Source organism: Acinonyx jubatus, chromosome B2 (assembly GCF_027475565.1).
Source record: "Acinonyx jubatus isolate Ajub_Pintada_27869175 chromosome B2, VMU_Ajub_asm_v1.0, whole genome shotgun sequence".
Classification (NCBI taxonomy): Eukaryota; Metazoa; Chordata; class Mammalia; order Carnivora; family Felidae; genus Acinonyx; species Acinonyx jubatus.
This window is the reverse complement of record NC_069385.1, coordinates 136,286,443-136,314,065: the sequence shown is the minus strand read 5'-3', so window position 1 is coordinate 136,314,065 and position 27,623 is coordinate 136,286,443. Positions and strand designations below refer to the sequence as shown.

The window sequence follows — 27,623 nt, the reverse complement described above, 5'->3', positions numbered from 1 at the left end:
CCAACATTTAAAGAAGAGTTAATACCTGTCCTCAAACTATTCCAAAATTTTTAAGAGGAAGGAGTGCTTCCAAATTCATTCTACAAGGCCAGCATTACCCCAATACTGAAACCAAAAATACCACAAAAAACAAAATTACAAACCAGTCTCCTTGGTGAACATAGATGCAGAAATCCTCAAGAAAATATTAACAAACCAAATTCATCAGTACATTAAAAAGATCATGTACCATAAATCAAGTGGGATTTATTCCAGGGATGCAAGGATAGTTCAATAACTACAAATCAATCAATCTGACACCCCACATCATCAAAAAGGATAAAAATCATGATCGTTTGAACAGATGGAGAAAAAGCAATTGACAAAATTTGACATCCATTTATGGAAAAAAACTCAAGTTGGTATGAAGGAATGTACCTTAATAAAGGCCATATCTGAAAAATGTACAGCTAACCTTATGTTCAATGGTGAAAAACTGAGTTTTTATTCTAATATCAGGAACAAGGTAAAGATGCCCATTTTTGCCACTTTTATTCAACACAGTACAGGAAGTCCTAGCCACAGCAATCAGAAAAGAAAAAAAGGCCTCCAAATTGGAAATATAATACAATTGTCACTATTTGTAGATGACATGACAGTATATATAGAAAACTCTAAATACTCCATAAAAAACCATTGGAATAAATGAATTCAGTAAAGTTGTAGCATACAAAATTATTATACATAAATCTGTTGCATTTCTATGCTTGAACTGTCAGAGGAATTAAGAAAACAATCCCATTTGCAACTGCATCAAAAAGAATAAAATACCTAGGAATAAATGTAACCAAGGTGAAAAACCTGTACTCTGAAAACTATAAGACACCAATGAAAGAAACTGAAGATAGCACAAATAGATGGAGAAGTATACCATATTCATGGATTGGAAGAATTAGTATTGTTAAAATATTCATACTACCCAAAGCAATCTGTAGATTCAGTGTAATCCTTATGAAATACCAATGGCATTTTCCATAGAAGTACAACAGATAATCCTAAAATTTGTATGGAACCACAAAAGACACCCAATAGCCAAAGAGTTAGCTTAAGAAAGATCTAGCCACAGATGGGGTGCCGCCCACATTTCTGCCAGCCAAGTTAATGACCATGACTGTTGAGACAACAAAGGCCCTTTATGGACCAGGACCCCTTATGACAAATTCTTCTTAGAACTTACAAGACACACAAGGAGAACCTGCTTATCAGCTGCTATTTGGCTGTACCACACCAGTGCATGCATCTCTGGTTGGCAGAGACCTGAGTGAATATTCTCGCTGGTTGGTCATAAAGCCAAGCGCTCAAGACATAGAACAGTTCTAGATGAAAACCTTATCCGGTTTTTCTTATATGCATGTTAAGAGCTTTATGTAAGCCTTGGGTCTCAGAGCCAATACGAATTCGTAAAAGAGATATACCACTGGGTTGGGGATTGTGTGGTATTTTACAGTGTACCTCATTGCAGAGAAATTTTCTTAAAGTTGATGAATGACCAAGTGTGAAAAAAAGATTTTTTTGTGCCCAACTTATTCTATCACAGGAGTTATTGAGTTAGGTGGTCAGCACTCAAATAGTGTTCTACCCGTGCCCACCAATTGTGCAGCTTTGGCTTCTAAGATGTTCCTTAGCAACAGCCTTTACGTCATCTGCACAGTAACCCACTGCAGTATTTGTCAAAACAGATGCCAGTCTGGTGAGAAATGGTAACTCACCAGTCTGTGAGGCCAGCTAGGACAGCAGGCTTCTAGAGCCTCTGCCTGCATTTTGGCCTCTGGTTTTCCTCCTTGTGACAACGGCTAGAGACAAAGAGTGACCATCTCTGGGAAGGAAAGGATTGATAAAAACCAAGAGTACTTATAATGAATCTTTACTAGAGTTGCTGTACCCAAGGGTCCAGTTCCACAACTGTTTTCTTCTGCTACTCTAAATTTAGGAAAGGCGGTGGGGGGCGGGGGGCAGGAGGAGGACGCTCCCTTGTAGGGAGATTCCAGCCCCTGTAAGCAGAAATTCAGGAGACTGATGTGGTAAGAATTTTGCTATACTTGTCAGAGGTCCCAGAATCTCTCTGCTGCAAGGAGCCCTGGAGCGAGCAGGTTGCAGCCAGTGAAATTGGTCCCTTCATGGTCACCAAATGTAGGGGTGGAAAATTTTTCCTTGCACCCATTAGGTTCTTTGGTTTGTCTAGACAGATTAACAGGAGAAAAACAAATTAACTTTGCACCGACGGAGCTCCATGAAAATATGAGACCCCCAAAGCAAGTCAGGCTGTTACCCTGCATATGCCATCCTTAGCTAAGGAACCAGGTAGGGACCTGGGGCTAGAAATGGGAGGAGGCCGATTCACAGAACAATCAGAAGAGCAGATCTTTTAGATGTTTGCCCTGCTCGTAAGGTCTGTGTGTTTGGATTCTTCTCAGTGTCCTTTTGTCTTGGAGGTAAGAATGCTCCTTTCCTTTAGGTCTGGGGAAGGCATCTGTGACCTACTTCAGGGGAGAGAGACAGGGAAGGTCAGAGTGCACGTCCTGCTTCTGCCATTTTCTCAGACTCCTTCTGCTTAAAGTATTCAGTATGCCAAGGTGCCATATTTTGGGGCAACCTCTTGAACCCCATCACCAGTCACATATTTTTACATCTGTCCCGAATCTCTTGGCATACCCTATATCATATCTCACTTTGGATATGTGTACTTGTTCTTCCCAATTTTTATTTGGCAGAGTTTTGTCTGTTAGTTTCAAATACAAATATGATTTTATATTGTTCACATGGGTGTATAATTGGAGATGGTGGGAAAACGTCTCCAGGTTGTTTCTGTTGTCTCTGGAAATGGAGAAGGATGAGAACCCACTCTGGGTTAGGTCTGGGGTTCGGGGCACAGAAGTGATCTGACCACAGTGGTTTTGTTACCTATTGTATGGAGCCACTAAGCCATTGAGCAGGGATAGGTAAAGGATTCCACAAAATAGGATTCCACAAAATCAGATGGAGCTGCTACAGAGGGACTTCTGTCCTGAAGACACTTGTCTGTCACTGGTAAAAATGACTATGCTTGTTTCTGATTCTACATTTTGGTTGCTGCTGAAGATTGTCCTTTTTAGAGGATACTCCAGATGTTTTGGAGAGCATCAAGGAGAGGACGTTTCTGTCGTTTCCATGAATTGTGCCAGCTTCCCCATCTTCTATTTATTCTTTCCCATTATAAAAATATTTGTACCAAGTAAAAAATTTGAATGCAGTGGATGCACAGATACAGTTCACCTAGAGCAGCGGGTCTCAGAAGGCTGGTCCGTGGCCCTGCGGCATCAGCACCATCTGGGAATTGGTTAGAAATGCAAGTTCTCTGCCCCACCAATTACTGAGTCAGAAACTCTGGGCAGAGGGCTCAACAGTCTCTGTGTCCAGCCCTCCAGGTGACTTTGATGCCACTAAATGTCTAGAGACCCTGGCCTACTATCTCCATAACTCATTAGAATGAACTCTATAGTAGTTGACTTTCACATTTAGACACAAGCAGTTGGCTTATACCTTTTATAAAGTTTTATACCTTTATAAAGTTTTTTGGGGCGCCTGCGTGGCTCAGTCGGTTAAGCTTCTGACTTCAGCTCAGGTCATGATCTCACAGTTCCTGAGTTCAAGCCCCGCATCAGGCTTGGTGCTGACAGCTCAGAGCCTGGAGCCTGCTTTGGATTCTGTGTCTCCCTTTCTCTCTGCCCCTTTCCCACTCGTGCTCTGTCTCTCAAAAAAAAAAAAGTTAAAAAAGTTTTTCATGTAGTAACCAAAAATTACCTTTGGAGTTTGAAAGGATTCCTCTAAAGATCTACCCATCCTCTGCCCCAATAATTATTATTAAGTAGGTTAATACCCTAAGTAAAATTCAGGAAAGTATCGGATTTGACTTAAAAATGCTAGGAAATTAGGCTATTGTCTAAATATTTACAACACAGAGCTTTTAGCCGGGAGGGTCTTTTTTTTTTTTTTTTTTTTTTTTTTCAGTCTTCCAAGAAAAAAAATTGGAAATCATCCAAAGAATAGTATATTATGATACAGGCTTGATATTTTATCATTTTTATGTACTGTTTCTGTAAAAGGTATGTTTCATCCACATATCACAGAGTGATAGCACGTGCAGGTGGTGTGAAGCCATTGCTTGGAACTGTGATCCACCCCCTCCCCCCCCTTTTAGTTGTGTGTTGGTCCCTGCAGGAGGCACAGTGGTCTTGGTGCTGCCCGGACTCATTTCAGGCCACCAGGCTGTCCTGTCAGCCTCCCACCTTGAGCCCATGGAGTTCGAACAGGTTAATAACTCATGAAGCCTCTGGCCACAGGCGGAGCTTCTCACTTATCCATTAATCCTTAAGCCTTTTGGTTCGAATTGTTCTTTAAGCAATAAAAAGGCCAGGAAGACGAAAGCAAAAATACTGTCAGGGTTTTCTTAATAGTTGGAGCTAATTTTCTTGAAATGTCACTGTCTAACGGAAGAGGTTCCAAATTCCTACCGCTAATCTGATTTTCCTACAATTTCACCACAAAGCACACAGGATTTAGGATGACCTCTTCCTGCTCCAATCGAAAGCAAGTAAAAATAGAACTGTGGTACTTAAAGACTGGAGGTGAGCTCCTTATGGATGCCATCCAAGCCTGGCCTCCTCCCCCGCACTAACTGATGGGGGAGGGTCCCAGGCCTGGAGGGGTGACCCGGGAGGCCCAGAGTCTCCCAGCCACACAGAGGTCTTTGGAGCTGCCTCACCCCTCCCGCAGAGACAGCCAACAGCTGAGCATTTCTGTCTCACTGTTTCAGCAAACCTCATGCACATGGAGTTTCTAAGCTGTCCATTTTGCTAATACTCTAGATAGTGGTCATTTCCTTCAGGGCAGTTGATAGAAGTTTTGAAATGTTCCAGAAGTTTAGATACTAGAATAGTGTTTGTTTCCTGTGACATGGGTTTAGGAAACAGCTGTTCAGGAGCTGCCCCGAATGACTGGACATTGTGAGATCTCGCTAGGAGTGGCCATGAGTTCTTCGTTGTCCGAAAGAGTTCTTTTACTCTGTTTGCCGAACCTGCCAGCTACTGTGTTCTAGGTAAGGAACACCTTCTCTCAGTTGCGTGTAAAAGAAAGAAGCAGCATTTCGTTCTTGATAAATGTGTGTAAGGGGGGGGGGGGGGGTGTGTGTGCATGCGCGCGCGTATGTGTGTGTGTGTTGGAGGGTGAGGAAAAGTTAAGTCATTTAGCTTTCTTTAAAAAATTGGTTAACTTTACCATGCGCGGGAAAATTAAAAAAATAATAATAATAACCAGTGCTAAGGACTAAGGGCTCTGTGCTGCTTTACAAGAGTCCCAGAAATAATGCATGGTTTGCAGTACTTATAAATCAGTCTCGGAAACTAATTGTTGATGAAGGCTAGACCGAAAACTATTAAAAGCTGTAGAAATGTGGGGCCCAGAAGTGGACGTTTTAAAAGGCATGTTATAAAAACCCCAATTCTAGGACAACATTAAGGAAAGGTCTGTTTGTGCTCCAATCTAAGACCATTTGTATTCATTTTATAAGGCGGTTGGGAGACTTTAAAAATGGTTGTGTAGATGCCTCATTCTGAAAACCAATTTAAGTTAGAAATTAAGCCATACTGCTAACTAGTAAAAATAAAGAATAAGTGAGTTTTAACACTGGAAAGAAATCTTACATGTTTTGTTCTCATCTAAATCCTGAGTTTCCAAAACAGAGTTTTTCCGAAATTAAATATAATTTATTAAATCCAAATGTAAAGAAAACTAAAGTGGGGGGGAGGGGGGGTGGGTAGGGAAATGCCTCAAGGAACTAAAAGTACCTTTAGAAAAATAGCAGTTGTTGAAAATAAGCCCACAGTTGTTCCTGATGGACACACTCTGGCAGGGGGGTGGGGGGGGAGGAGGAACGGACAGACTGGCTGTATTCCAGCTGGAAGGTCTCACTGATGCCCACCCACAAGGATGTGGAGGGATGTGGTCTGTGATTTACTGATGGTGGACCTAGAAAATGGGGACAGCCACTTGGGAAGAGAGTTGGCGGTTCCTTTCGAAACTAAAGAAAATGCATATGATGCAGCCATTGCATTCTTGGGCATTGATCTCAGAAATGACCTACTTTCACCCCAGAACTGGTACACAAATGCTCATAGCAGCTTTGTTCATAATAGTCAAACTTGGAAACAACCCAACTGTCCTCCCAGGAGTGAACGGTTTCACTGTGGTATGTCCACACCACGAAATTCTACTCAGCAATAAAAAGGAACAAATTACCCATACATGCACCAGCGTGGATGAACCTCCAGAAAACTATGCTGAGTGAAAAAAGCCAATCTCAGAGGGATGTGTACTGCACGATCCCATTCTGAAACCTTTGTTCGAGAACAGAATTCATAGGTTTGGAAATCACTGGTTGGGGAGGCAGGGAGGAGGGTGTGGTTATACAAGGATAACCTGAGGGGGCCTTGCAGGGTCGGTACAGCTGAGGATCTTGTGGTGTGTTACACAAGACTGTACACGGATAAGGCTGCATAGAGCTCCCCATACACACACGCTCACACACTCGAGTGAGTGACTAATGAAATCTGAATAAAGCTCTGGGGGTTGTACCAATGTCATTTACTTGGTTTTGATGTTACACTGTTAACTGTTTAAGGTATTAGCCTTGGGGGAGCCATGGCACAGGTGCACGGGCTGCTGCCCTGTGCCCTGTACCTTTCTCAACACTGTCCTGTGAACCTATGATTATTGCAATTTTTAAAAAAAGTTTTATTTATTTAAGTAATCTCTACACCCAACGTGGGGCTTGAACTCACGACCCCGAGATCAAGAGTCCCATGCTCTTCTGACTGAGCCAGCCGGGCATCCCTATGGCTATTTCAAAGTAAAAAGTTCAACAACTATTTTAGTGGTTCAAAAAAAAAAAAAAAAAAAAAGATTCGCTGTTGCAATTTCATATAGTTTAACCTAAGAGGACAAAAGATCTGATCAGAGTGCACAAATTGCTAGCTGAGGTCACCTGTTCATGGTGCCTTAAGGGGGAATTTTCACATTATTTGTAATTTTTTTATTACTAAAATTTTTCCACAGTGTACATGCATTGTTCACACATCCAAAAAGATCAGTTGAATAAATGCAAATAATTAGAAGCATCAAGAAAATTCGTCCCAGTGGGTAAATTCCATCACACAGATGGAATTTCACGGGGTCTTTTAGTGGTCATGTGGCTTGACTGTCTGCAGTTTTTATCAAAACTGATCCGGAAAGGCATTTGTGTACCTGTTTGTGTTTAGAAATATACAGAGATTTCACAAGGTCTGACTGGACCCTGTCACATGTGTTTTACTATCCCAGAATTCTTTCTCTAGCAGTATGAAAACATCTGCATTGTAAATATCTTCCAGATTTTAAATCTGTTCTTATTCTTGGGTAGTTACCTTGAATGAAAAACGTTCTCGCTATTTTAATGTTAGAGGCTACCAGAGTTTTTCTTAACTCTCCTATGTACGAAATGTCACTGTTTCTCTTTTGACATTTTCGGATTCGAGAGGTTGTTACCACCAACTCTACTGGAAAGGTTTATCCCGGTTGTCCTGATGTCCGCTTTTCTCTCAGCACCTTCGGGGGGCCTTTCTCAGCCATTCACACCTCACTTTAGGGCTCCCCGGCTCCGCGAGAGGCATAGCCGTGCGCTGGTTTGAAATTGTTCCTGAAATGAGCTTGATGGGCTTTTTAAATACATGTTTCCTATATCGTGTTGCCACTCATGTCCCATTAAAATGCGTAATGGAGAATTGATTATACCATCTTCACTGGTAACGGGACTTCTGTTTTGAGGAATCCTCCATTTGGAGGTGGTCGTGGCAGCCAGCCTGGAGGCTGGAGCCACAGGAAATGGGCACGGCTGTGGGGGGCGCAGACCAGGCTGGTTATGGAGAGAAAAGATTATTCTTGCCTTCTGGCGGGACAGCTAGTGCTGCTTTTTTGTGGGTTTTTTTTTTTTTCTTTTAACCTTAAGGTTCTGTGTTGAAGCTCCTTAAATCTTTGTGTTTGCTTGCTTTTCCCAGTACAATAAATGACATCTTAAATATGAACGAGGAGGCATTTTTCCTTGTAGAAGATGTTCTATAATGTACGTTTTTCTGTAGTCATTCAAAATTCGGATGCTGTTAAACCTTGGGTGCTGAAGGACCCCTTCAGATGGCCTTCCCCCGTTGTACCAGCCCCAGATGTGGTGGTTTCTTGGTGAGAGCCGGCCCGAGCGCAGGTTGAACCGCACCACGAGGACCCCCCCCACTCAGTGGGCCCAGGGCTGGGGGTGCAGCTTCCACGCTGCTGAGCAGCATGGCTATTTTTGTTTGTTTAAGCTTTTTATTTCTTTATTTGGAGAGAGAGCAAGCAGGGGAGGGGCAGAGAAAGAGGGAGAGAGACTCCCAAGCAGGCTCCACACTGTCAGCACAGAGCCCGACGTGGGGCTCGAACTCACAAGCCGTGAGATCGTGACCTGAGCCTACACCGACCCAGTCACCCCCCAGCATTGCTGTTTTTAACTAAATCTGCCATGTGCTTTTTCACCGTGGCCGTGAGCGTGGCTGTTGTGACCGTGCTGCTGCTCGGTGATTCTTGTGTGGCCCTCGGCCCTGAGATACCACAGTGGCTCTGAAGCCAAGCTCAAGCCCATAGGGCAGTCGGAGCTATTTCAGATAACTACTGCGTACCATGTTTTAAAACTGAAAACGGTGATTTTCTTTTTTCCCAAATCTACCCCCCGCTTTTGTGAGGGTTAAGATGTGATGAGATTCCACGATAGAAAACCCAAGATGAAAAACTCTGGGGCTTCTAATTCAGACACAGGAGAGAATGGAACTTCTGAGGCAGAAGTCTCGAGAAGAACGACGTTTTCAAGCTGCACACAACTGTGTGGAAAATCTCAATTCTGTTGGAACAAGGTATTCTTTAATGAAAACCCCTTTGATGATTTCTACACTGATCTCTGTTTCTGAGCTGCTTATTCTGGAATTACTTTTTTAAAAGATTAATTGGACTTGGTTCGAAGTGTTTGAAGCATACTTGGTCTGTTTTAGGCTGACCATCTCCCATGCACTTGGCAGTCAGGAGGCCTTTGAGCAGAGAGGCTGACAGCTGAAGTGAACAAATGAAGAGGCTCCTCTTGGGTCCCCTCTTCCCGTCTCAGGAGTGCACTGAATTCCTTGCAGATTTATGAAGGGCACTGAGAAGTGACTAATTCTGGAGTGTCTGAGTGAGGCTGAGAGAGCTGGGGTAATTCTCAGTGTCGCACTCATCCGACTTTGTGTAGTGTTTCGTGTTTCCTTCTCCTCTTGTCCATTGTTTCCAAGAGTCCATTGTTTAAAAAATTTTTTTTTCATGTTTATTTTTGAGAGAGAGAGAGAGAGAGAGCACGAGCAGGGGAGGGGCAGGGAGAGAGGGAGACACAGAATCCAAAGTAGGCTCTGGGCTCCGAGCTGTCAGCACAGAGCCCGACGCCACGGGGCTCGAACTCACAGGGCGAGAGATCATGACCTAAGCCAAAGTTGGACACTTAACTGAGTCACCCTGGTGCCCCCAAGAGTCCACTGTTTTAAATAACTGCTGGTAGGAACCGTCAGCTCTTGGTCAGTGCTGGTGCCTGGTGATTCACATCTGCTACCTTACTTAATCCTGCCAGCAGCCTTACGGAATAGGTCTTTGTACCTTCCTTGTACACAGGAGGAAGTTGATGCTCAGAGAGGTTAAGTCCCAGCTAGTGCTGGGTATCCTGGTGCAGGTTTGTTTGGAAGCAGAGCCTGAGAGGATTTTGCTGCAGGTAGTTTGTACGGGAGGTGATCCTGGAGAGGAGGAGTGAGGAAGCAGAGAGGAAACACAGGAGGAATGGCCAAGACAGGGATGTGTTATTAAAGTTGATGCTATAGCCCCGGGGCTCTGCTTCCATCAGGATCTCTGAGAAGCGTTCAGAAGGCCTCCTAGAAATGCCCGTCCGAAGGAAGGGACACCAGAACACTGATATACTGACATCTGTCACCTGTTGGCCGAGAGCTGTCTTAATTCCCCGGAACTTCTGGGCTATGTGGCTTGACATTCCCCGAGACTCAGAGAATACTCTGAGCAGAAAAACAGAGACAGGTACAGGTAAGGGACCTTGTGGGCCTCCGAAGGGGCTCACGCAGGGCTGCCTTCCTTCCAGAGCCACGCCTGAGATGAGAAGTAGGCTAAAAGGGATGTGATGTGATTGGTGCCAGAGCGGCTGCGGAAAGGGCTGGGACCTGTGCCCCGACGGCTTCCAAAACCTGTGCTCTTTCCAGACCGCCTCCCTGTAGACAAACCTAGGAGATGGGGGAAGTTAGGGCAACACAGAAATACAGAGAATGCACAGTGATTATAATAGTGGGAACAGAATGAGCATCGTCGGTACAGCACCTGTCATCGTGGAGTCGGGAAGATTCGCTTTCTGTTGGTGGTGGCCGGTTAACGTGCGTGTGTCTTCCTTGCGTGTATGTAGGTTAGAATACAAGACGAATGCCCAGAATATTCTAAGTACTGGAGACTGCAACTGACTTGGGATTAAAAATATCCTCCATCATCGAGTTTTTAAGGTCTGTCACACATACGAGATTATGTTGTTCTCAGCATGTGTGAAATGTGGTGGTGGGTACTGGTGGGGGACAGGTAGGGGAGTGCCTACGCTGGGCCTCATAGACCACCGTTCACTCTGAGTTCTGTGTATCTCTTGTTGTTAAAAATCACTTGGTAGCACCCCAAGGATGTTTTAGTGCTGCGTAATTGACATACAACATTGTGTAAGTTTAAGGGGTACGTGTTGATTTGGTGCAAGTGTGATTACCACTGTAGCATTAGCGGACACCCCCGTCACCTCACGAAGTTACCGTTTTTTTCTTGTGGTGAGACCATTTAGGATCTAGTTTCTTAGCCGCTTTGAAGAACGTAATATAGTACTGTTGACTCTACCCATGTTTTACGTTAGGTCTCCTCTAACTACAAGTTTGTACCCTTTGACCCGCATTCCCCCTCTCCCCGTCCCCCGACCCCCAGCTCCGATAACCATTCTACTCTCTGTTCTAGGAGTTTGGCTTTTTCAGATTCCACACCTAAATGGTAGGACAGTATTTGTCTTTCTCTGTCTGGCGTGTCTCCCTTAGCTTAAGGCCGTCAAGGCCTGTCCCTGTTGTCATAAACGGCAGGATTTCCTTCTTCCTTAGGAATGAGTAGTATCCCATTGTACGTGTCGGTACACACGCACGCCCCACCCCCACGCGTTTGTTGACACTGAGGTGTTAGCTCTGGTGACTAATGCTGTGTGCAGATACCTTTTTGATACGCGGTTGCGTTTTGTCTGGATACATACCCAAGAAGTGAGAGCCCTGGATCATAGGGTGGCTCCAGTTTTAATTTTTTCGGGAGCCTCCACGCCGTTGTCCACAGTTGGCTGCACCAGCTTGCATTCCCACCAGCGGTGCACGAGGGTTCCCCTTTCTCCACGTCATCGCCGACACCTGTCGTCTCGTGTCTTCTCAGTGGTGACCGTTCTGACAGGTGTGAGGTGATGTCTCGTTGTGGTTTCGATTTGCATTTTCCTGGTGATGAGTGATGACGCACCCGCTGGTCATTTGTCGGTCTTCTTTGGAAAAACGTTTGCTCAGATTCTCTGTCCGTGTTTTAATCGGATCTTTTTTTATTGAGTTATATGAGTTCTGACGCCCCAAAGATGTGACACTCCCCAGAGGTGAACGGTGGGGAATAACGTCTGCAGTGAAATTATCTTCGGCGTTTCAGGCCCCACGTTTCTTGCACGACAGTAAGGTAGCAGAAACGTTCTGTTCTGCCACGCTTAGCCTAGCATAGTGTCTGCACGAGGTAGGCGCTGCGAGACGCTTGTTTAGGGGAACGAACCCAAGGAGTCATCGTTTGATTCTTGGGCCAGTCGCACTTGGGCAGGGTCTGGAGCCAAGGCGGCTTGTCTGGAGGGTCTCCGTACTGCTGCGTGAGAGGCCAGCGCACACTTAGTGTGTAAAACGGCGCAAAGGTAGGAGCGTACCCGCCGCCTGTAGGGCAGAAGTCAAGGCCGGAGCCTCGCGGGCCGACGTCAGGGTGTCGACCAGGCCACGTTCCTTTCTGGGACTCGGGAGAAGAGCCCCCATCCGAGTTCATTCAGGTGGTTGGCGGGGTTCCAGCTCCCCGCAGCTGTAGTTAAGGCCCCTGCTTTCAGCCGGGAGCTGCTCTCCGTGTCTGGCTGCCACCTGCGTTCCTCGCCGTGTGGGTCCCGCATCCTCAGAACCAGCACGGGAGAATGTTCCTTGTGTCACGTCCCTCTCTCACGCTTCATGTCTCTCTCTCTCTCCAGGGAAAGTGCACGCAGGTGCCTTTAAGAGCCCGATCAGGTCAGGCTTGCCCGGGTGACCCCTCTCTCTTAAAGTCAGCTCCGCCCCGGGGCATAGCCTGCTCATGGCAGGAAAGCCAGTCCTGCTGATAGTCGAGGAGGGCATCGTGCAGGGTGTGTGCACCAGGAGCAGGGCATCTTGGAGGCCGCCTGAGAACTCTGCCCCCCATGGGAGGTACAGAGGACTCCGGAGTTCAGAGCAAATGTGAAAATAACCCTGGGCCCGTGAACGAGGTGAATAATGGCAAATGCCTGACCCAGATTTCATTCTTGCGTTCCCCATGCGCGCATTGAGGAAGGTTAGAGCGCTAGGAAGTGGTCACAGGATGGTAAATTGGGGGCTCTTCCTGGCATGACGAGGCTCAGGCTGATGGCCTGGTATTGCTGACTCGGCCCGAACTTGAAGGGTCGCTGCTCACACTAATCAGAAAGTTCTTTCTACGTTATTTCACTGAAGGCGCACGTCAGGATTGGGTTAGTATCTCTATCCCAGATTCAGCCGGGTGATGTGAGGCTCAGGAAGGTTGACTGACTCAGCCAGGTTGCCCGTTAGTGAACAGCAGAGCCGGGACCTCGCTCTTCTGATCCAGCACGACGGCTGCATCCTTGCCCTTCCACTTATTGAACGCCTGCCGTGCCCGGCTCCCAGCCGGGTGATGAGGCGTCGCTGTCCGCCAGGAAGTCCGAGTCTTGGCCCCCTATACTGCATGTAATGTACGAGTCAGCGTCACCAGTCTGGTCGCGGGGGGTGCCCCAGGGCGGGATAGCGGGGTCCGCTGGAGTCAGGTGAAGTGTTAGCCAAGAGGCTGGTCTTGGCTGATGAACCGCTGATCCGCAAACAGTGGACACGTGGTGGGAGGTCATGGCGCAGGGAGAGGCATGGGGGGCGGGGGGGCACCTGCATGGCAGTCGGGGCACCAGCCGGGGTTTGACAAGCAGACGCGACCCTCTCAGCTTGGAGGGTGGAGGTGAGTGCGTACTTACTCCCATTTCCTGCCTCCGTCCCTCTTCAGGCCCTGACCCCGAGTGTTCTGTTTCCGTAGCTGAACTCGATGCAGAGCACACCCAGAAGGTCCTGGAAATGGAGCACACCCAGCAGACGAAGCTGAAGGAGCGGCAGAAGTTTTTTGAGGAGGCGTTCCAGCAGGACATGGAACAGTACCTGTCCACGGGCTACCTGCAGATAGCGGAGAGGCGAGGCAAGTTGGGCAGAGGGCCGCTGGCGGCGGGGACCTTCCCCGGGAGCCCGGAGACCGTGTCTCACCGCGCCCCCCAGGTGGGGTGTGGGGCACAGGCCCCGGAAGTCTGTTCTGGCGTTAGTCCCCAAAACTCAAAGTGGCTCTGCCATGCGGTATTCGTCTCGTCCTTGTCTCTACCTCTTCCTGTAGGTCTAGGCTTCAGTTGGAGATACTTAGAAAACATGGAGCAGGCTTTGTTTTTGTTTTTTTTAAAAAGGTAAAAACCAAAGAAGCATCACCCATAATTCTACAGCACAGTAAAATCTCCGTCACTATTTTAGGGTGGTTCTTTCGTGTGTGTGTGTGAGTCTGTACATAATTGGTATCAAACCATACACACATCTGGCTTTGGGTCTATCTAAATACTGTACAGGGATCTTTCCCCCTGTGTTATTAACAGTTCTTCAAAAGGGTATATTTTCAAAGCTGCGTCTGCATCGTCAGGATGTACGCAGTTAACATTTAACCAGACCCTTAGTTGAACAGATTCTTTATCTTTATACACGGTTCTGAGATGAACATCCAGATTCATAAATATTCGCGTCTCCAAGAGTTCCCAAGAACAAACTGAGCAGGGGCGAAGCCCGGTACAGGGTCCCCCATCCAGCCTCTAGAAGGAGCACGAGCAGCTTGGTTGCACGGCACGTGGGCAGCCGTCCAGGGCCCCTCTGCTCACCTGCCCCTCCGTTCCCCTGAGCCCCTCCGCTCGCCAGCCCTGTGTCCTCCATTCTCTCCCCTGGCCAGCCTGGCCCTCACCACACCCCCCAGCTCCACTCTGTTCCTTCCCTGTCTTTGAATCCTGTCTGCCCCCAGGAGAGAGGTTAAGGAAATAAAAACCGAGGAAGGAAAATAATGGAGGCAAAACACATCAAAAGTAGCATGGCGACACACCTGGGAGAGCACCACAGGATGCGCTGTGTGGATAAGGCTTCTTTCCTCAGGGCGGGTCAGATTTGAAGGAGGACATCCGGTCTCCACAGAGCTGGCTGTGTCCCTTTTGTATGCCCTCCTCTACATTCTGTCTGCGTCTAGAAAAGCCGGACAGATTGCCTCAGAATATGCCTGCTATTCGTGGCCTGCAGGGTTTGGTGCCGCTTATTGAGGGAGTAGCCCGTTCGCTGCAGGGATTCGCGTCTCGTCACGGGCAGGGGTGAGGTCACTGTACCCTGCACGGCCGTGAGACCCTCTCTGGTGTGTCGGGGGCCCCGCCCTCCCCACCCCATCTCCACCTGTTAGCCTCCCAGGGGCCCCACCCCCAGACACTGTGATGACACTGGGTGTCAGGACTTCCATATACGAGTCAGGGGGACACAGACATCGAGGCCGTACCAGCCACGCACCTCCTGGGAAACACACTGCAGATCTGAGGACAAGGAGCCGCTGCACCCAGGAGGTGGGAGGAGGTTGGCCAGCGAAGGGAACAGGCAGAGACTATCAGTGCTGAGTTGACCCTGCACGTCCAGCTTGGTTCCCTGGATGTTTCCGGAGCACCTGCGAGCACTCGGCACGTCTTTAGGCCCAGAGGAAGAAAGGCCAAGTGGAAGTGCCTCTTAGGTAGGCCCATGCTCGTGGGGAGACGTGGGAGCACACACGGAGGTGAACCCGGCGCAGGGAGGTTCAAAGTGCCTCCTTGCGGTGACCGAGAGCCCGGCACACGGGGACCCTCCAGCTGGCGCGGTGGGGTGCCCGGCCAACTCTTGTTGGACAGACATCAATGAAGTATTAAGGAATTGAATTCTCACAGTTTGGGACACTTAAAAAATAACATTCTTCAAGTTTCCAAGAAGTCTTAGGCTCCTTTTTTTTTAAGGTAAAAAAAAAAAAAATGGGAGTCAGGCACATGTTGCCAATATGTGTGATTTTGAAAGCACTGAAGAAGAAAATTGGAGATTTGGGCTTTTTAGCTTTCTACTTCAGCCGGAGCTGGAAAAACATTCAGATAACAATAGGCATCTCTCGGCGAGGCTGTTGAGAGCCATCCCTTAGACTTCCGGCCTGGCAAGTCCCACATCCCCTTCTTACAGACTGTTCATCTCCAGGGATGAACGCGGGGATGTTTAATGTAGGAGAATCCGTCAAAGTAAAAAATCTCCATAGTGAATGTGGTATTTTGGACTCATTCCACTACATCAGAAATAGCAGTGAATTTTTCTCACTTTCCAAAGCATCATTTTTTAATTAAGACAAGGGAATGGAAAGTTTTATCCAGCAAATTATCAGAGTAAAGGGTAAAGGGACACCCGTGACTCCTTGGATCAGGGTGAGGCTGGAGAACCCACGGAGCCGGGAGCATCAGGCACTTGAGGAGGCACGAGGCCACGCCAGCTCGCCAGGCAGCAGAGGGGACCTGGCACCCGCCACGCGCCCAGCAGTCCTAGTGCCATCAGGGCACGTGTAACCTGGTACGACCCTGACCCGGGTTCGGTCTTCCACCCGACATGACTCCTGTTTTCTTTGTTGCTGGGTGCTGGGGTATCTTGACAGATCACCTGGGAGACACGCTGTTCCGTATGTGTGTGTGCCCACAGTTAGATCTCAGGCTCCCGTGGGTCCCTGCTGAACTGGCAGTTCGGCAAAATCGAATCTTCTGGAGCCGGGGGCTGCGCCCTGTGCCGCGAGACACTCTTACTCAGGCCTCGGAAGTCCCCCAGTGGACCCAGTGCCCAGGACAGAGAGGGACGTGATGTCTGGGCTAGTGGTAAAATTAACAAAGTTAGAAGAGATGGAATTAGTAGATAAAACCGCACTAAACTAAAATTCATATAGCGTCCCCCAAGATACAATCTAGAATGCAGTAGTATCTCAAAACACAATTGCCAGCTTATGGTTTTAACTTTGTGTGATTGTCTCCCCGTGAGTGTTTGAAATTTGGGGTGGCTCAGTCTGTTTAGTGTCCACCTCCTGATTTCGGCTCAGATCGTGATCCGAAGGTGTGGGATCGAGCCCCGTGTTGGGCTCCATGCTGAGCATTGAGCCTGCTTGAGATTCTCTCTCTCCTCCCCTCTAAAAAATAAACAAAACCAAACCTCACTGTGGAGGACATTCTCTTATGTCTTCGTACATGTGATGAGAGTTTCTTTGGGGCAGTGGGCCTCAAACTTGAGCAAGCCTCAGTCACCAGGTGGGCTGTTCACATGGAGACTGGTCCCACCCCTGGGTTTCCGATCTAGTAGGTTTGTGGTGCGGTCTGAGAGTTCACATTTCTAACAAGCTCCCAGGTAAAGGAACTCTTGAGGCAGTTGGACACTTTGAGAACCCCTTCTTGAGGGTGTATCACTGGGACAGTAATTAACGGAGTCGTTTGACGTGCTTATCTGTAATTTCACTAGATTCTGTCCGATTACCTGCCCAAGTCCCCCGTTGGTTTACGGTGCCCTAGCAGTGTGTATATGTGCCATCACTTATCTTTGTCAACACTGGGTAGTGCCTGATATTTAAATTTTTGCCAATCTGTGAGTATGAAATGACCTCTTGTTTTTAATTTGCATATCCTTGATTGTCCATTTTCCTCCTGGTTGTCTGTCTGCCTTTATGGGGTCTTTTTTTTTCTTTAATTTTTTTTAATGTTTTTATTTATGTTTGAGACACAGCATGAGCGGGGGAGGGCAGAGAGAGAGAGGGAGACACAGAATCCAAAGCAGGCTCCAGGCTCTGAGCTGTCAGCACAGAGCCCGATGTAGGGCTCAAACCCACGGACTGTGAGATCATGACCCGAGCTGAAGTCGGACGCTTAACTGACTGAGCCACCCAGACGCTCCCTCCCCCCCCTTATGGGGTCTGATGCTCGTGGTATTGGCCTTTACGGATTGTCATCTGAGGCAGTCACCTTCACTCAGTCCGTGGCTTATGGATTCTAGAGAGGCCTTTGCTAAATGTGTGTTTATTTCAACGTGATCGGCTCTACCCATTTTATTGCTAATGGTTTGTCCTTTTGTGTCTTGTTCAGGAAATCCTTCCCTCCAAGTATAAGCACACAAGTAGAGCTTGGCTGTAACTCCAAGTTCTAAGAACATTCTACTGTGTTTTATTCTTAAAGTTTCAGTGTTTCCCATTTTATAGTTGGCTGTTCAGTCCACCACCAGTTCGTTTTTCTGTGTATGGGGAGGTAAGGACCCAAATTCAGTAACTTTGCCTCCACCCCAGCACTTTCCCCACTGTTTCTGGGTGTCTCCACTGCAGTACCCGGTGAGTCTTTTCTGGGCTCTCTTCTCTGTCTCTTTCTTCTGTTTGTCTAGCCTGGAGCCCAAACTCTACTATCTTCATTCTTCACTAAGCAGTGCCTCTCAACTGGGGGCGGTTTCGTCCCCTCGGGACATTTGGCAGAGTCCCCAGAGTTTTGCCTGCTGTGCTTGGGGCAGGGCTGTGCTGTTGGCATCTATCTGCTAGATGCAGGGATGCTGTTGGGCACCTGCCAATATACAGGACAGCCCTACAACAAAGAATGCTCTGGTCCAGAGTGTGGGTGCCTTGGCCGAGAAACCTTGTCTTACAGCAAGTCTTGCTGTGTGGTGTGCTGGAGCGATTCTTACACACCCGAAACACGTTTATGCATTCTTTTTTGAGAATTGCCTTGGCCAGTCTTGGCCCTTTGTACTTCTGTATAAATGTTACAGTCAGATTTGCAAGTTCTATGAAAACCCGTCCAGGCCTTGTCTGCGGTTGTGTCGCTTCTGTGCCAAAGGAGCACCAGCCTCTTAGTGGTGCTGGACGTCCACACGTGCAGTAGGCAAGCCCTCCTCCCTGATTTCCCAAGCTCTGGGTAGAAGCAGCCTCAGACACTGCGGGGGCCGAGTAATTTCTCTGTGGGAAGAGTTGCCACCTGTTTTTCTCCACTAGGTACAAAGGTTTCCTATTTCTTGTCAATTTTAACAAGTTTTCCATGGAATCTGTCTGGTTGATCTGTAGTTCTCAAATGTGTTAGCATAACGTCCATAGTATCATTCTCAGCCTTTGTAGTATTTGGGTTGAAGTTTGCTTTTCCACCCCTCTCGGATCACTGATTTGTGCTGTTCATCCTTCATGATGAGTCTTACACAGAACAGTCATCTTTAAGTGTTTCCTTAAAGACCCAACTTTTAGCTTTGTTGTTGCTATCGTATATCTCATTAGTTTCTCTTCCTTAGTGCTGGGCATCTTCATTGGCGGTTTTGTTTTTTGGTTTTTTCCCTTGGTTTTGGTCTAATTTGACTGGGCTTGGTTTTCAGCATTGTTGTCTGAATAAGGCATTCAAAGCTATGAACTTTTTACAAGGGTAACGTTCACCACTTTTTAACAGAATTCTACAAGTTCTGACAAGTAAGTTTCTTCCTGGGTTTTTTAGATTTTCCATTACAATTTCTTATTTGACTTGTGACCTGTTTACAAATGTTTTTAAATAATGCGTGAAGTTGTTTCTAGTTACCTTTTGTTCCTGATTTCTCATAAACTTCATTGTGGTTGTTGGAGAATGCGTTTTTGATTTTTTTTTTTTAATTCAAGACTTAGAGTTTTCCTACATGTTTTCTGTGCATTTGAGGGTAAGATTCTAAATGATAGGGTTCTGTGTGTACCCGTTCCACCAAGATCATAAGTTGGGCTGTTTAAGCATTCCCTATTATTGAATTGTATAGTTTAATTATTATCAAAGAGGTGTATTAAACCATTCTTCCCAGGATTATGGATCGGTTAGATCTTCCTTGTCACTCTGCCATTCTTTAAACATCGCCACAAATTATGTCACACAAATTTTTAATTGTCCTCCAGGCAAACTGAAACTTTATTAAATCACTAAGTACTACTCTTTATTTCAATATTTTTGTGTTCCCTTAAAGTCTGTTTTGTTTCCTATCAATATTGCTATGTCAGGGGCACCTGGCTGGCTCGGTTAAGTGTCCGACTCGATTTTGGCTTAGGTCACGATCTCTCAAGTTGGTGAGATCAAGGCCTGTGTTTATCTGCCTGACAGTGTGGAGCCTGCTTAGGATTCTCTCTCCCTCCCCCTGCTTGCCCTCTTTCTCTCTCAAATAAACTTTAAAAAAATATTGCTAGGTCAGCTTTCTTCTTCGAGTTAATTATGTAACTACTTAAGCTTTTGTTTGTTTCTTTTAATTTAATGTCCTTATGTTTTGGGAGTGTCTCCAATAAACTAGACATAGTGAGATTTTTATCACTTTAATTCAGTCTTCTAATCTGTTAACTGGAAAATCTGACTCATCTACATTTACTGTGATTACTGACACACGGCTTCATTACTACCTTTCTTGGTACTGTTCCCATGCCTTTTTTTAATCCGGTTTTGCGTTCTCTTCGGTTTTAAATCCTACTCCTGCCCTTTTCCAAAGGATGGGACAGACAGAAATGAAAGGGAGCCTGTGTCCCTTTCAAAACTGCAGTCAGAGCAAGGCCAACCGCCAGAAAGGCCCTGCTGACAGGCCGTGGCCAAAACAGAAAACCTGCCGCTTGCCTGACTTCTGGTGGCCCGGCAGCCACACACAAGCACCCACGGGGCCCACGACTGACCGGTGGCAGTGTCCCCTGACCATTCAGCCTGGAGAAGCTTCGGGACGCTGCCCTGCTGGTACCCCTCGCGGTATCGAGCGTGAAGCAGCGCAGTGACTTCGCGTGGCAGTGGCCCCGGGCCTGCACCCCACCCGAGTCCACACCACGTGGCTTTCATGCCTCTACTTCGAGGAGTCACCTCAGCTATAGCAAGCTTCCCCCTGCAAAGAACAGAAACTACATGCTTTCTTATTTTAGCGCTGGCCTTGAACGAGGTTGTGCCTAAGACGGTCAGCTCCTCCCCTTCCGCTGCCGGAATGGGGTCTTACACCGCGATGGCTCTCGGCCCCCCCCCCCCCAGCTCCCGAGTCACCCACCTCCTGCATCCTGGGCCCGACTCTGTGCCTGTGGTGAGAGTAGGTTTGTGGTGACGAGCTGTCTGCGCTCATAGCTGATGCTCGATCTTAAATGCCATTTAATGTTACATAATTTTAGAAATGGCATTTATCTTACCTCTTTGAACTTATTCCATTGTCTTCTTATATTGTTGTCGAGAAGCTGTCAATCTAATTATTTCCTTCTCTTCCCTCGTGCCCTCTCTCTGACGTTCCCCAGCTTCACTGCAGGTGATGTAGGGGAGGATTTCTTTCATCTGTCTTCCTTGGAATAGATTTTTGCTTCCTAAATCTGGGACGTCACATCTTCCAGCAAGTCTGGGAGAAAATCAGCCTCTTTGTCCATGTCCCCCACCATCTCTTCTTGTCTCAGAACTGGGACAGTGCTGCGGGTTTGCATTTTCCGTCTGTTTCTGCGCCCTACGGTCTTATTCATTCTTCCTAATTTGTTTGGCCCTAGTCCCTAACCATCGGTTTAATACCGGCCCACAGTTTTACATTTCAGTGATTAAAATGTTCCTATCTGAAAGTCGTTTGGCTGGTTTTTGATTCCATCTTTAAGGTCATTAAAATGCATAAAGTCATTTGAATTCTCAGTAAAGGGTGTTACACGGAGCTCCTTTCTGCTGACCTTCCCTCGGAGTGACGGACTGGTTCCCACCGTGTGCTGTAGACTCTGGACTGGGCTGAGTTTATGTTTTTATATCACTGTGAGACCCAGGGCGAAGGGGGCCTCCACATCCAGAAATAATTTGTTTCTGCCAGGGACGGTCATGCCTGGGGTGACCAAGTCGATTGGCTCGTTGTTTTCTGGACCACAGAGGTAGCTGGAATATGGGCTCCAGACCCAGGGGCTGCCCTCCCCCAGGGCCCCGGCTGGTGGACCCCTCCTGGTATTGATGTCCTTTTGCTCCTGGGCCAATTTTACTTTTCTCTTTCACCACAGAGAGCTCGTGCTCCCCAATCACCAGCATGCAGCTGCCCAAAGCTTGTCTGCTTTTCAGATCAAAGACTAGAGAGATGTCATAAGGGCAGTGACAGCTTCCCCAGGAAGCTCGATAAAGTCTGGGGGCCTCTGCACGTAGAAGGCAAAGCTGTGTCGGCAGGGAGGTAACGAACCTCCTACTGCTGCGGGGATGTGGCTCTTGGGACCCTGCTCCCCGCAGCCATGGGCTGCTTCGTGCAGAAACGGGTCGTGTTCCGCACCTGCAGGCCGAGGGCTGGGGGTGAACGGAAGAGCCGGAAGGGGCCGACGTAATAGCAGCCAAGGCCGGTCTAGGGTGGAGTCACAGGGCCCGACTGGGGTGTGTCGTTTTCTGTCTTAGAAAGTCTGGAGTAGCAGGAGAGATTTCATACCTGGAGAACATACGTAGTTAACTGATGCACTTGAAGGGTTACTGAGGACCAAAAGGATCATTCCTTCTCGTGCCCGTCTCTTCCCAGAGCCCATGGGGAGCATGTCGTCCATGGAGGTGAACATCGACATGCTGGAGCAGATGGACCTCATGGACGTGTCTGACCAGGAGGCCCTGGACGTCTTTTTGAACTCCGGCAGCGAAGACACCGCCGTGCCGTCTCCGGCCGCAGGTGGGGGCGACAGCCTGGCACGATGTCTGTCACACGTCCGCCATCTCCCTCCAGAGGGAGGATCCTGGACGCCCGGGGCCAGTCTCTAAGTTCTGCCTCTTGTCCCGCCACTTGTGGGCTCACGGCGGTAGGGAGGGAGGCTCTGGTTGATCCGTGGTGAACCTCTCCCGGCTTGTGAGTGCTCAGCCCAGATTCGTCCAGGGACTGCGCAGTTGGACTCAGGTCGTACTTCTTCCTCGGGCTCAGAAGGCCTCTGGGAGTCAGGCTATAAGGTCTGGAGCTTGGGACTCACCCTCAGCAACCGCCCCCCCCCCCCCCCCCGTGCTGCCCGTCCCCGCCCCCCTCCACAGGTGGTCGCTTGACCTTTTGCTCAGCTTGGGCTCATGGTTTAAGAGTTAAGTCGCCACCCTACGGGCACTTGATCTCCATTTACTGCCTTCCCCAAATTGTGATTCATGGAAGGCCAGTAGAAATTTTCCAAGGCCCCCCTCTCCCCGGGCCCAATTTAAGCCCGGGACAAGCCCTGCAAGGTGGGGGCAGGGTTGTCTCATACGTACATCCTTGCTACGAAAGCACTTCTGTTCTTCCACAGGCGCAAAAAGGGAAAGGCTCAGACCAGGGTCACGGCGCTACTAGGCCCCCTTCCTCCGAAGCCCACCTCTAGTTTTCTCGTCCACTTGTGTTTCCTCTACCTTCTCCCCGAGGCAGCGCTCTCCCCCTCGCCGCCGTCGGCGGCTGGGCAGGGCGGTCCAGAGGGTGCCTGGCGCTTTCCCGGAGTCAGGGACAGACAGACTGGGGCTTAGGACCTTCTTCCGTTCCCCCGAACTTGGAGAACCGCTACAAGATCAGTGAGACCGGCGCCCAGAGAAAACTCCCGAATCACTCGCCAGGACATGTCCTGGTGGCCGAGGTTCCTGGGCTGCTCCTCAAAGCAAGGCGGCCTGTGCCTCCGGCGGTTTCTCTCAGAAGCCACCCCGGGCGGCCGGAGGGTCCACTCAGGGTCCCCGGTGCCACCTGCCCTCGCGGAGACAGGCGGCTGGGTTCTGCGGCCCCCGGGCCACCGGAACCAGCGCCGCGCGCCCCTTCTGTTCTGCGCACATGGGTGGCCGGGTGGGGGGGAGGCCTCTCCAGCACAACTTCCGTGGCAGCTTCTCTGTTGTGTTTGCAGGGCCCGAAGCGGGCGGCGGGCCGGACGAAGTCACCCTCCAGGTTCCCAGGCCCTCCGCGTCGCGAGCCGAGCCGCCGTCCTCGCCGTCCGCGCAGGCCCCCGGCGACGGCGGAGAGTCCCCCGTCGTCCAGTCCGACGAGGAGGGAGTGGAGGTGGACACGGCCCTCGCCACCCTGCACACCGACGACAGTGACTCGTAGGTGTGCGCGCCCCGCCCTGGAGGCAGGTGCCGTCCCCGAGGCTCCTGGTCGTGACGCAGTTGCCGCCGGCGCGAGGCCCTGACTGTACGAACCGCTGACAATAAAGCTTGCGGACTTCACCCCGACAGGGTACAAAGCCAGTTTGTGCGGAAGGGCTTCGAATTCCAATTTGTACGGCAGGGAGGGTGTCCACGCGGGCCGCTCCCGCGATCCTGCGTCCGTCCTCCCGAGCGTGGCCGTAGCCGGCCCCCAGAACGGCCACTGCACACGATCCGCTCCACCGCTCCCTCCTTCCTCCTGCTGAGGAGTGGGTCGCACGCAGGGTCCCCTTCGCCACCACTGGTAGCCCGGAGCCTAGTGCGGGAGGGCGGCCCGGCCTGCTGTCGCGTCCCACGACGTGCCACTGGCCGGCGGGCGCAGGGAGTGAGCGCTAAGCCGCTTCCGTGGGGCCTAAGCGACGGCGTTTCCGAGAACCACCTGCAGACAGAATGGGGAGGGAGGGGGGGGTCGCAGCCCTCTGCCCGTTCACCGGAAAACAGAGACCAATCTCAAAAAAACTTCGTTTTTATTATTAAACCTTGTAGTACAAACCTGAAAAGTAAACAAAAAACTGGCAATAAACAACATGAAGTCTTCCCTCCCGCGGGAGGAGTGCAGAGCAGCGCTAATAAATTAAATGTCAAACTGTAAGCCATAGGCAGAAGTTTACTGTCAAAAAGAGGGAAAGTACACAGCAAGGCCATAAAAACCGGACAACCACATTGGAAAACACGTGACTCTGTTTATGTAATTGTTAAATATTCCAAAAACAGTTCAGTCCTCTGCAACAACAACCGACAAAGTGTATCACAGGACGCTCCCGACAGTCCCACTGGCAAGCTCAGTGCATATGAGTAGCTACGGGCTCGATGGATCCAATTACGAAACAAAGGACAGCTCGTGAAAACAGTTCCCTTTTTTATTCCACACGTACTGTACACACAACCGGAGGAGGGCAACAGCTACTCCATTATTATTTTGTTGTTGTTGTTCAGTGATGTAAGCAGCACTTATAAATGTTACAAGAAAAACCCTGTAAGCATCCAATCCACCCGATGAAGAAACGGAAACGTAAGGCTTTTCTTCATCTTGTCCTCGCACCCTCCCCACCCCCCACCGAGAAAAAGGCTCAAGTATTTAAAACAATTTACAGGCGTATGTACAAAAGGGATGGGATTCTTTTTTTTCTTTTTTCTTTTTTTTGTTACAACATGAAGAGAAAAAATAGACAAGATGAGCGCAAATGCATTTTCACATTCAGAAAGAACTGGAGACCTCCTAGTGGCTCTAAGTGTGACCGTCAACGAAACGAGTTTAGAAAGAAAGATTAATGCTGACTTGTGAAGGTGTAAACCAAGCAGTGACATGAAGACGGAATGTTAGAGAGATTGCACGTCTAGGACAAAGAAGCACTTTCGGCTTCGATCACTTTTTTTTCCTTTTTTGTTTTTTTGTGGTTTTTTTTTTTTCTTAAGGATGCTATTGAAGGGTTTTTTGATAAAGTAGCCAACAGCACCAAAAAATAACAGAATGGATTTCCTAATGAAATCAGGCACAGGTTTCCCTCACGTGACCCCTCCAAGGCAGGCAGTCTGCTTTCTTCTCCCGCTCTCCTCTTTCCCTTAAACAGATGCATAGAGATGTGCTGGTAAAGAGAACCTCGTCGTCCGCTTCCGCATTTTGCCTCGGGTTAGGAAACAACGTCCGCCTTCAGCTGCCACAACCGCCCAGAGAAACAAAATGGGGGTTCTCCGGTTTTAAAAATTACAAACTCATTTTGCACAGGACAGAAGAAAAGACAGCCAAAGTAAAGCCATTTCTTTTCAAGTTTTGTGTGTGTGTGTGTGTGTGTGTGTGTGTCTCCTATCCCTTTTCCTCTCTAGAAAAATCTCACATGACTGGTTTTTTAAAATTTGTTCTCCAAACTTCACCCTCTTCGAAAATGGGTTAAAAAAGCCTTTTTTCCCCCCAAGTTACCAAAAAAAACCAAAACAAAAACAAAAAAACAAAAAAAACAAAACAAAAAACCAGAAAGGCTTTTTTCAGCCACAGGGGCGATACAAATTAATACAGCCCCCTCAAGGGTTTTTAAAACAGTGAATATACGGCAGTTTCCAAAATCTGACTGCAGTATCTAGGTATTCTAAGTACAAAAAAAAGTTCAACAGTTTAATGCTAAAACAAAATTAGTTCTCTAAAACCAGAAGAAAATCTTCTTTAGAGCTAGTGCAAAGACAGCTTGTATCCTACAGCAAGTACTCCAAACTAGAATATCATAATTACAAAAAAATATATATCGATCGACACGGGTGTTGGCATCTTCACGACGAGCTCGAAGCACTTCGGGGGGAACCGGAGGAGGAAAGCCGGGGTGGCGGCACGTCCACGGTCGCCCTCTTGCGGGGCCCTCTTTTCGGTGTGGGTTTGCCGAGACGGTTCTCGATGCTGCCATTCTTACCAGACACTTTGCCGCAGATCTGATTGACCAGACTGATGATCTGCTCCTGTTTCCGGGAGAGAGGAAGACAATGAACAGACCAGAAGCACGCGATCCCAGACCCCTCCCGGGGTGACGCTCACCACCACAGCACAGGACCGGGGGGGGGGGGGGGGGGGGGGCCACGGAGTGCTGCCCCCCGGAGGCGGTTCACAGACACCGGGAGAAGCGACTCTGAGGCGGCGGCTTGGGAACCAGGCCCCTAACCTGGCCCCTTTGCTTCTCACAGACACACCTGCCACTTCATGGCCCGGAGGGATGAGGGGCAGAGCACCTGCCGCAACGCGCGTCCTAGCCTCCGAGCCCCCACCACGGCACCGCCCCGCGGCCAGCAGGGTCACTGAAATCCCCGAAGTCCCACAACTGTACCCAGTACGTTGTTTTCTACACGCATCTCACGTGTAACGTGTCCCTCGCCCCGGAGCCTGGGCCACCCAAACAGCAAGAGCGGGTCACCGTCCCGCGGCCACACGCCCCAGCCACCCGGGAGACGGGCTCCGCGCGCGGACAGGGTAGCGGGGCTGCCCGCACCAGCACGCAGGGGCGGGGCTGCAGGGGGGCTGGGCTCTGCCTGCCCCCGAGGCTCACGGGGGCGTCCCGGAGGCTTCTTGCCCCGAAGAGAACAAGTGCCTAGGGCGGTGTCATTCCAGCTGCCCGGGCACTCGAGCCTTCCTTCACCTGGCCTTGCAGGTAAATACACGTGTCTACTTCTGGATATTTCTGGCATCCCCTCCTCTCAACGAAGGGGAGATGATTAACAAGCATCCTTAAAGTCAATCAAGGGAACCATTTTACTGTGGGCATCAAGTATGTATTTGTAACCTTAACACCACTCAGAACCATGCAGTTTTACGAGAAACCGTGGGGGGAAATACCAAAATGGCATATGGCCAGACCTTTCAGAAGCACCTGCTCTGGACCAGGGTCAGCGGGAACCATGTGGACACAGGCGGGGGCGAGGGGGGGAGGGGGGGTTGCTCATCCTTCACTCAAAGGCCTGGGGTTCACCTGAGTCTGAAGCTGGCCCTCCTGCAACAGGAGCCTCTCCTCACGGAAGTGGAAGGTGTTAAGGGCGAAGAAGTGAAAACCGTGTGGGAAGAAAGTGAAAAGCACCCTAGAAGCAACAGGGCCGCCGCGTTTGTGCAAACGCTGTGGCCATTTTTTCAAGCACTTAGGATAAACTTGCTAAACGAAGATAACTAGATAAGCTGCTTTAAAACCTGTGGCTTAAGCTTTCGGGGCAGCACGGGCCGGGCAGGGCCCTGCCTGCGCCCTGCGGCTCCCTCGGCCGGCCCGCGGGGCTCGGACCCGGGATCTGTGTGCCCCAAACACCGGGCTTTCCAACCAGAGCTGCGGTGCCCTCACAAGGCACTTCTGAAACCCAGCCAAGAACCAGAAATTACAGAGTTAAAAAGCACACAGCTTAAAGAAGGAGCGGATTCAGATTCTCATTTACTACAATTAGTCCAATGACAAAGTAGGCGGCTTCTATGCCCTTTTCTCTTACTCATCAAAGTGATTAAGCTTCACACAGACCCTACAGACGGGATTCTCTGTCCCATATTCCGGTC

The 27,623-nt window shown here is 49.0% G+C and overlaps 2 protein-coding genes across 9 annotated transcripts in view; one reads left to right on the top strand and one right to left on the bottom strand.

The window, feature by feature from the left end:
- DTNBP1 (dystrobrevin binding protein 1) overlaps positions 1-23,635 on the top strand; it is a 131,875-nt gene extending 108,240 nt beyond the window's left edge. Inside the window, exons 6-8 of one of the 3 annotated variants that reach the window (XM_053223186.1) lie at positions 13,495-13,650; positions 22,005-22,148; positions 23,317-23,635. In XM_053223186.1, the coding sequence (XP_053079161.1) occupies positions 13,495-13,650; positions 22,005-22,148; positions 23,317-23,516 (500 nt within the window). In that variant the 3' untranslated portion in view covers positions 23,517-23,635. Of the gene's footprint in view, positions 1-13,494; positions 13,965-22,004; positions 22,149-23,316 lie in introns of those variants that run through there. The other 2 variants (XM_027040339.2, XM_053223185.1) reach the window with 2 other exon arrangements.
- Positions 23,636-24,064: 429 nt separating this feature from the next.
- The window catches only part of JARID2 (jumonji and AT-rich interaction domain containing 2), a 270,402-nt gene continuing 266,843 nt past the window's right edge, over positions 24,065-27,623 (bottom strand). For all 6 annotated transcript variants that reach the window (XM_027040335.2, XM_027040337.2, XM_053223183.1 and 3 more), the window contains one exon: positions 24,065-26,059. In XM_027040335.2, coding sequence (XP_026896136.1) covers positions 25,877-26,059 — 183 coding nt within the window. In that variant the 3' untranslated portion in view covers positions 24,065-25,876. The remainder of the gene's footprint in view (positions 26,060-27,623) is intronic.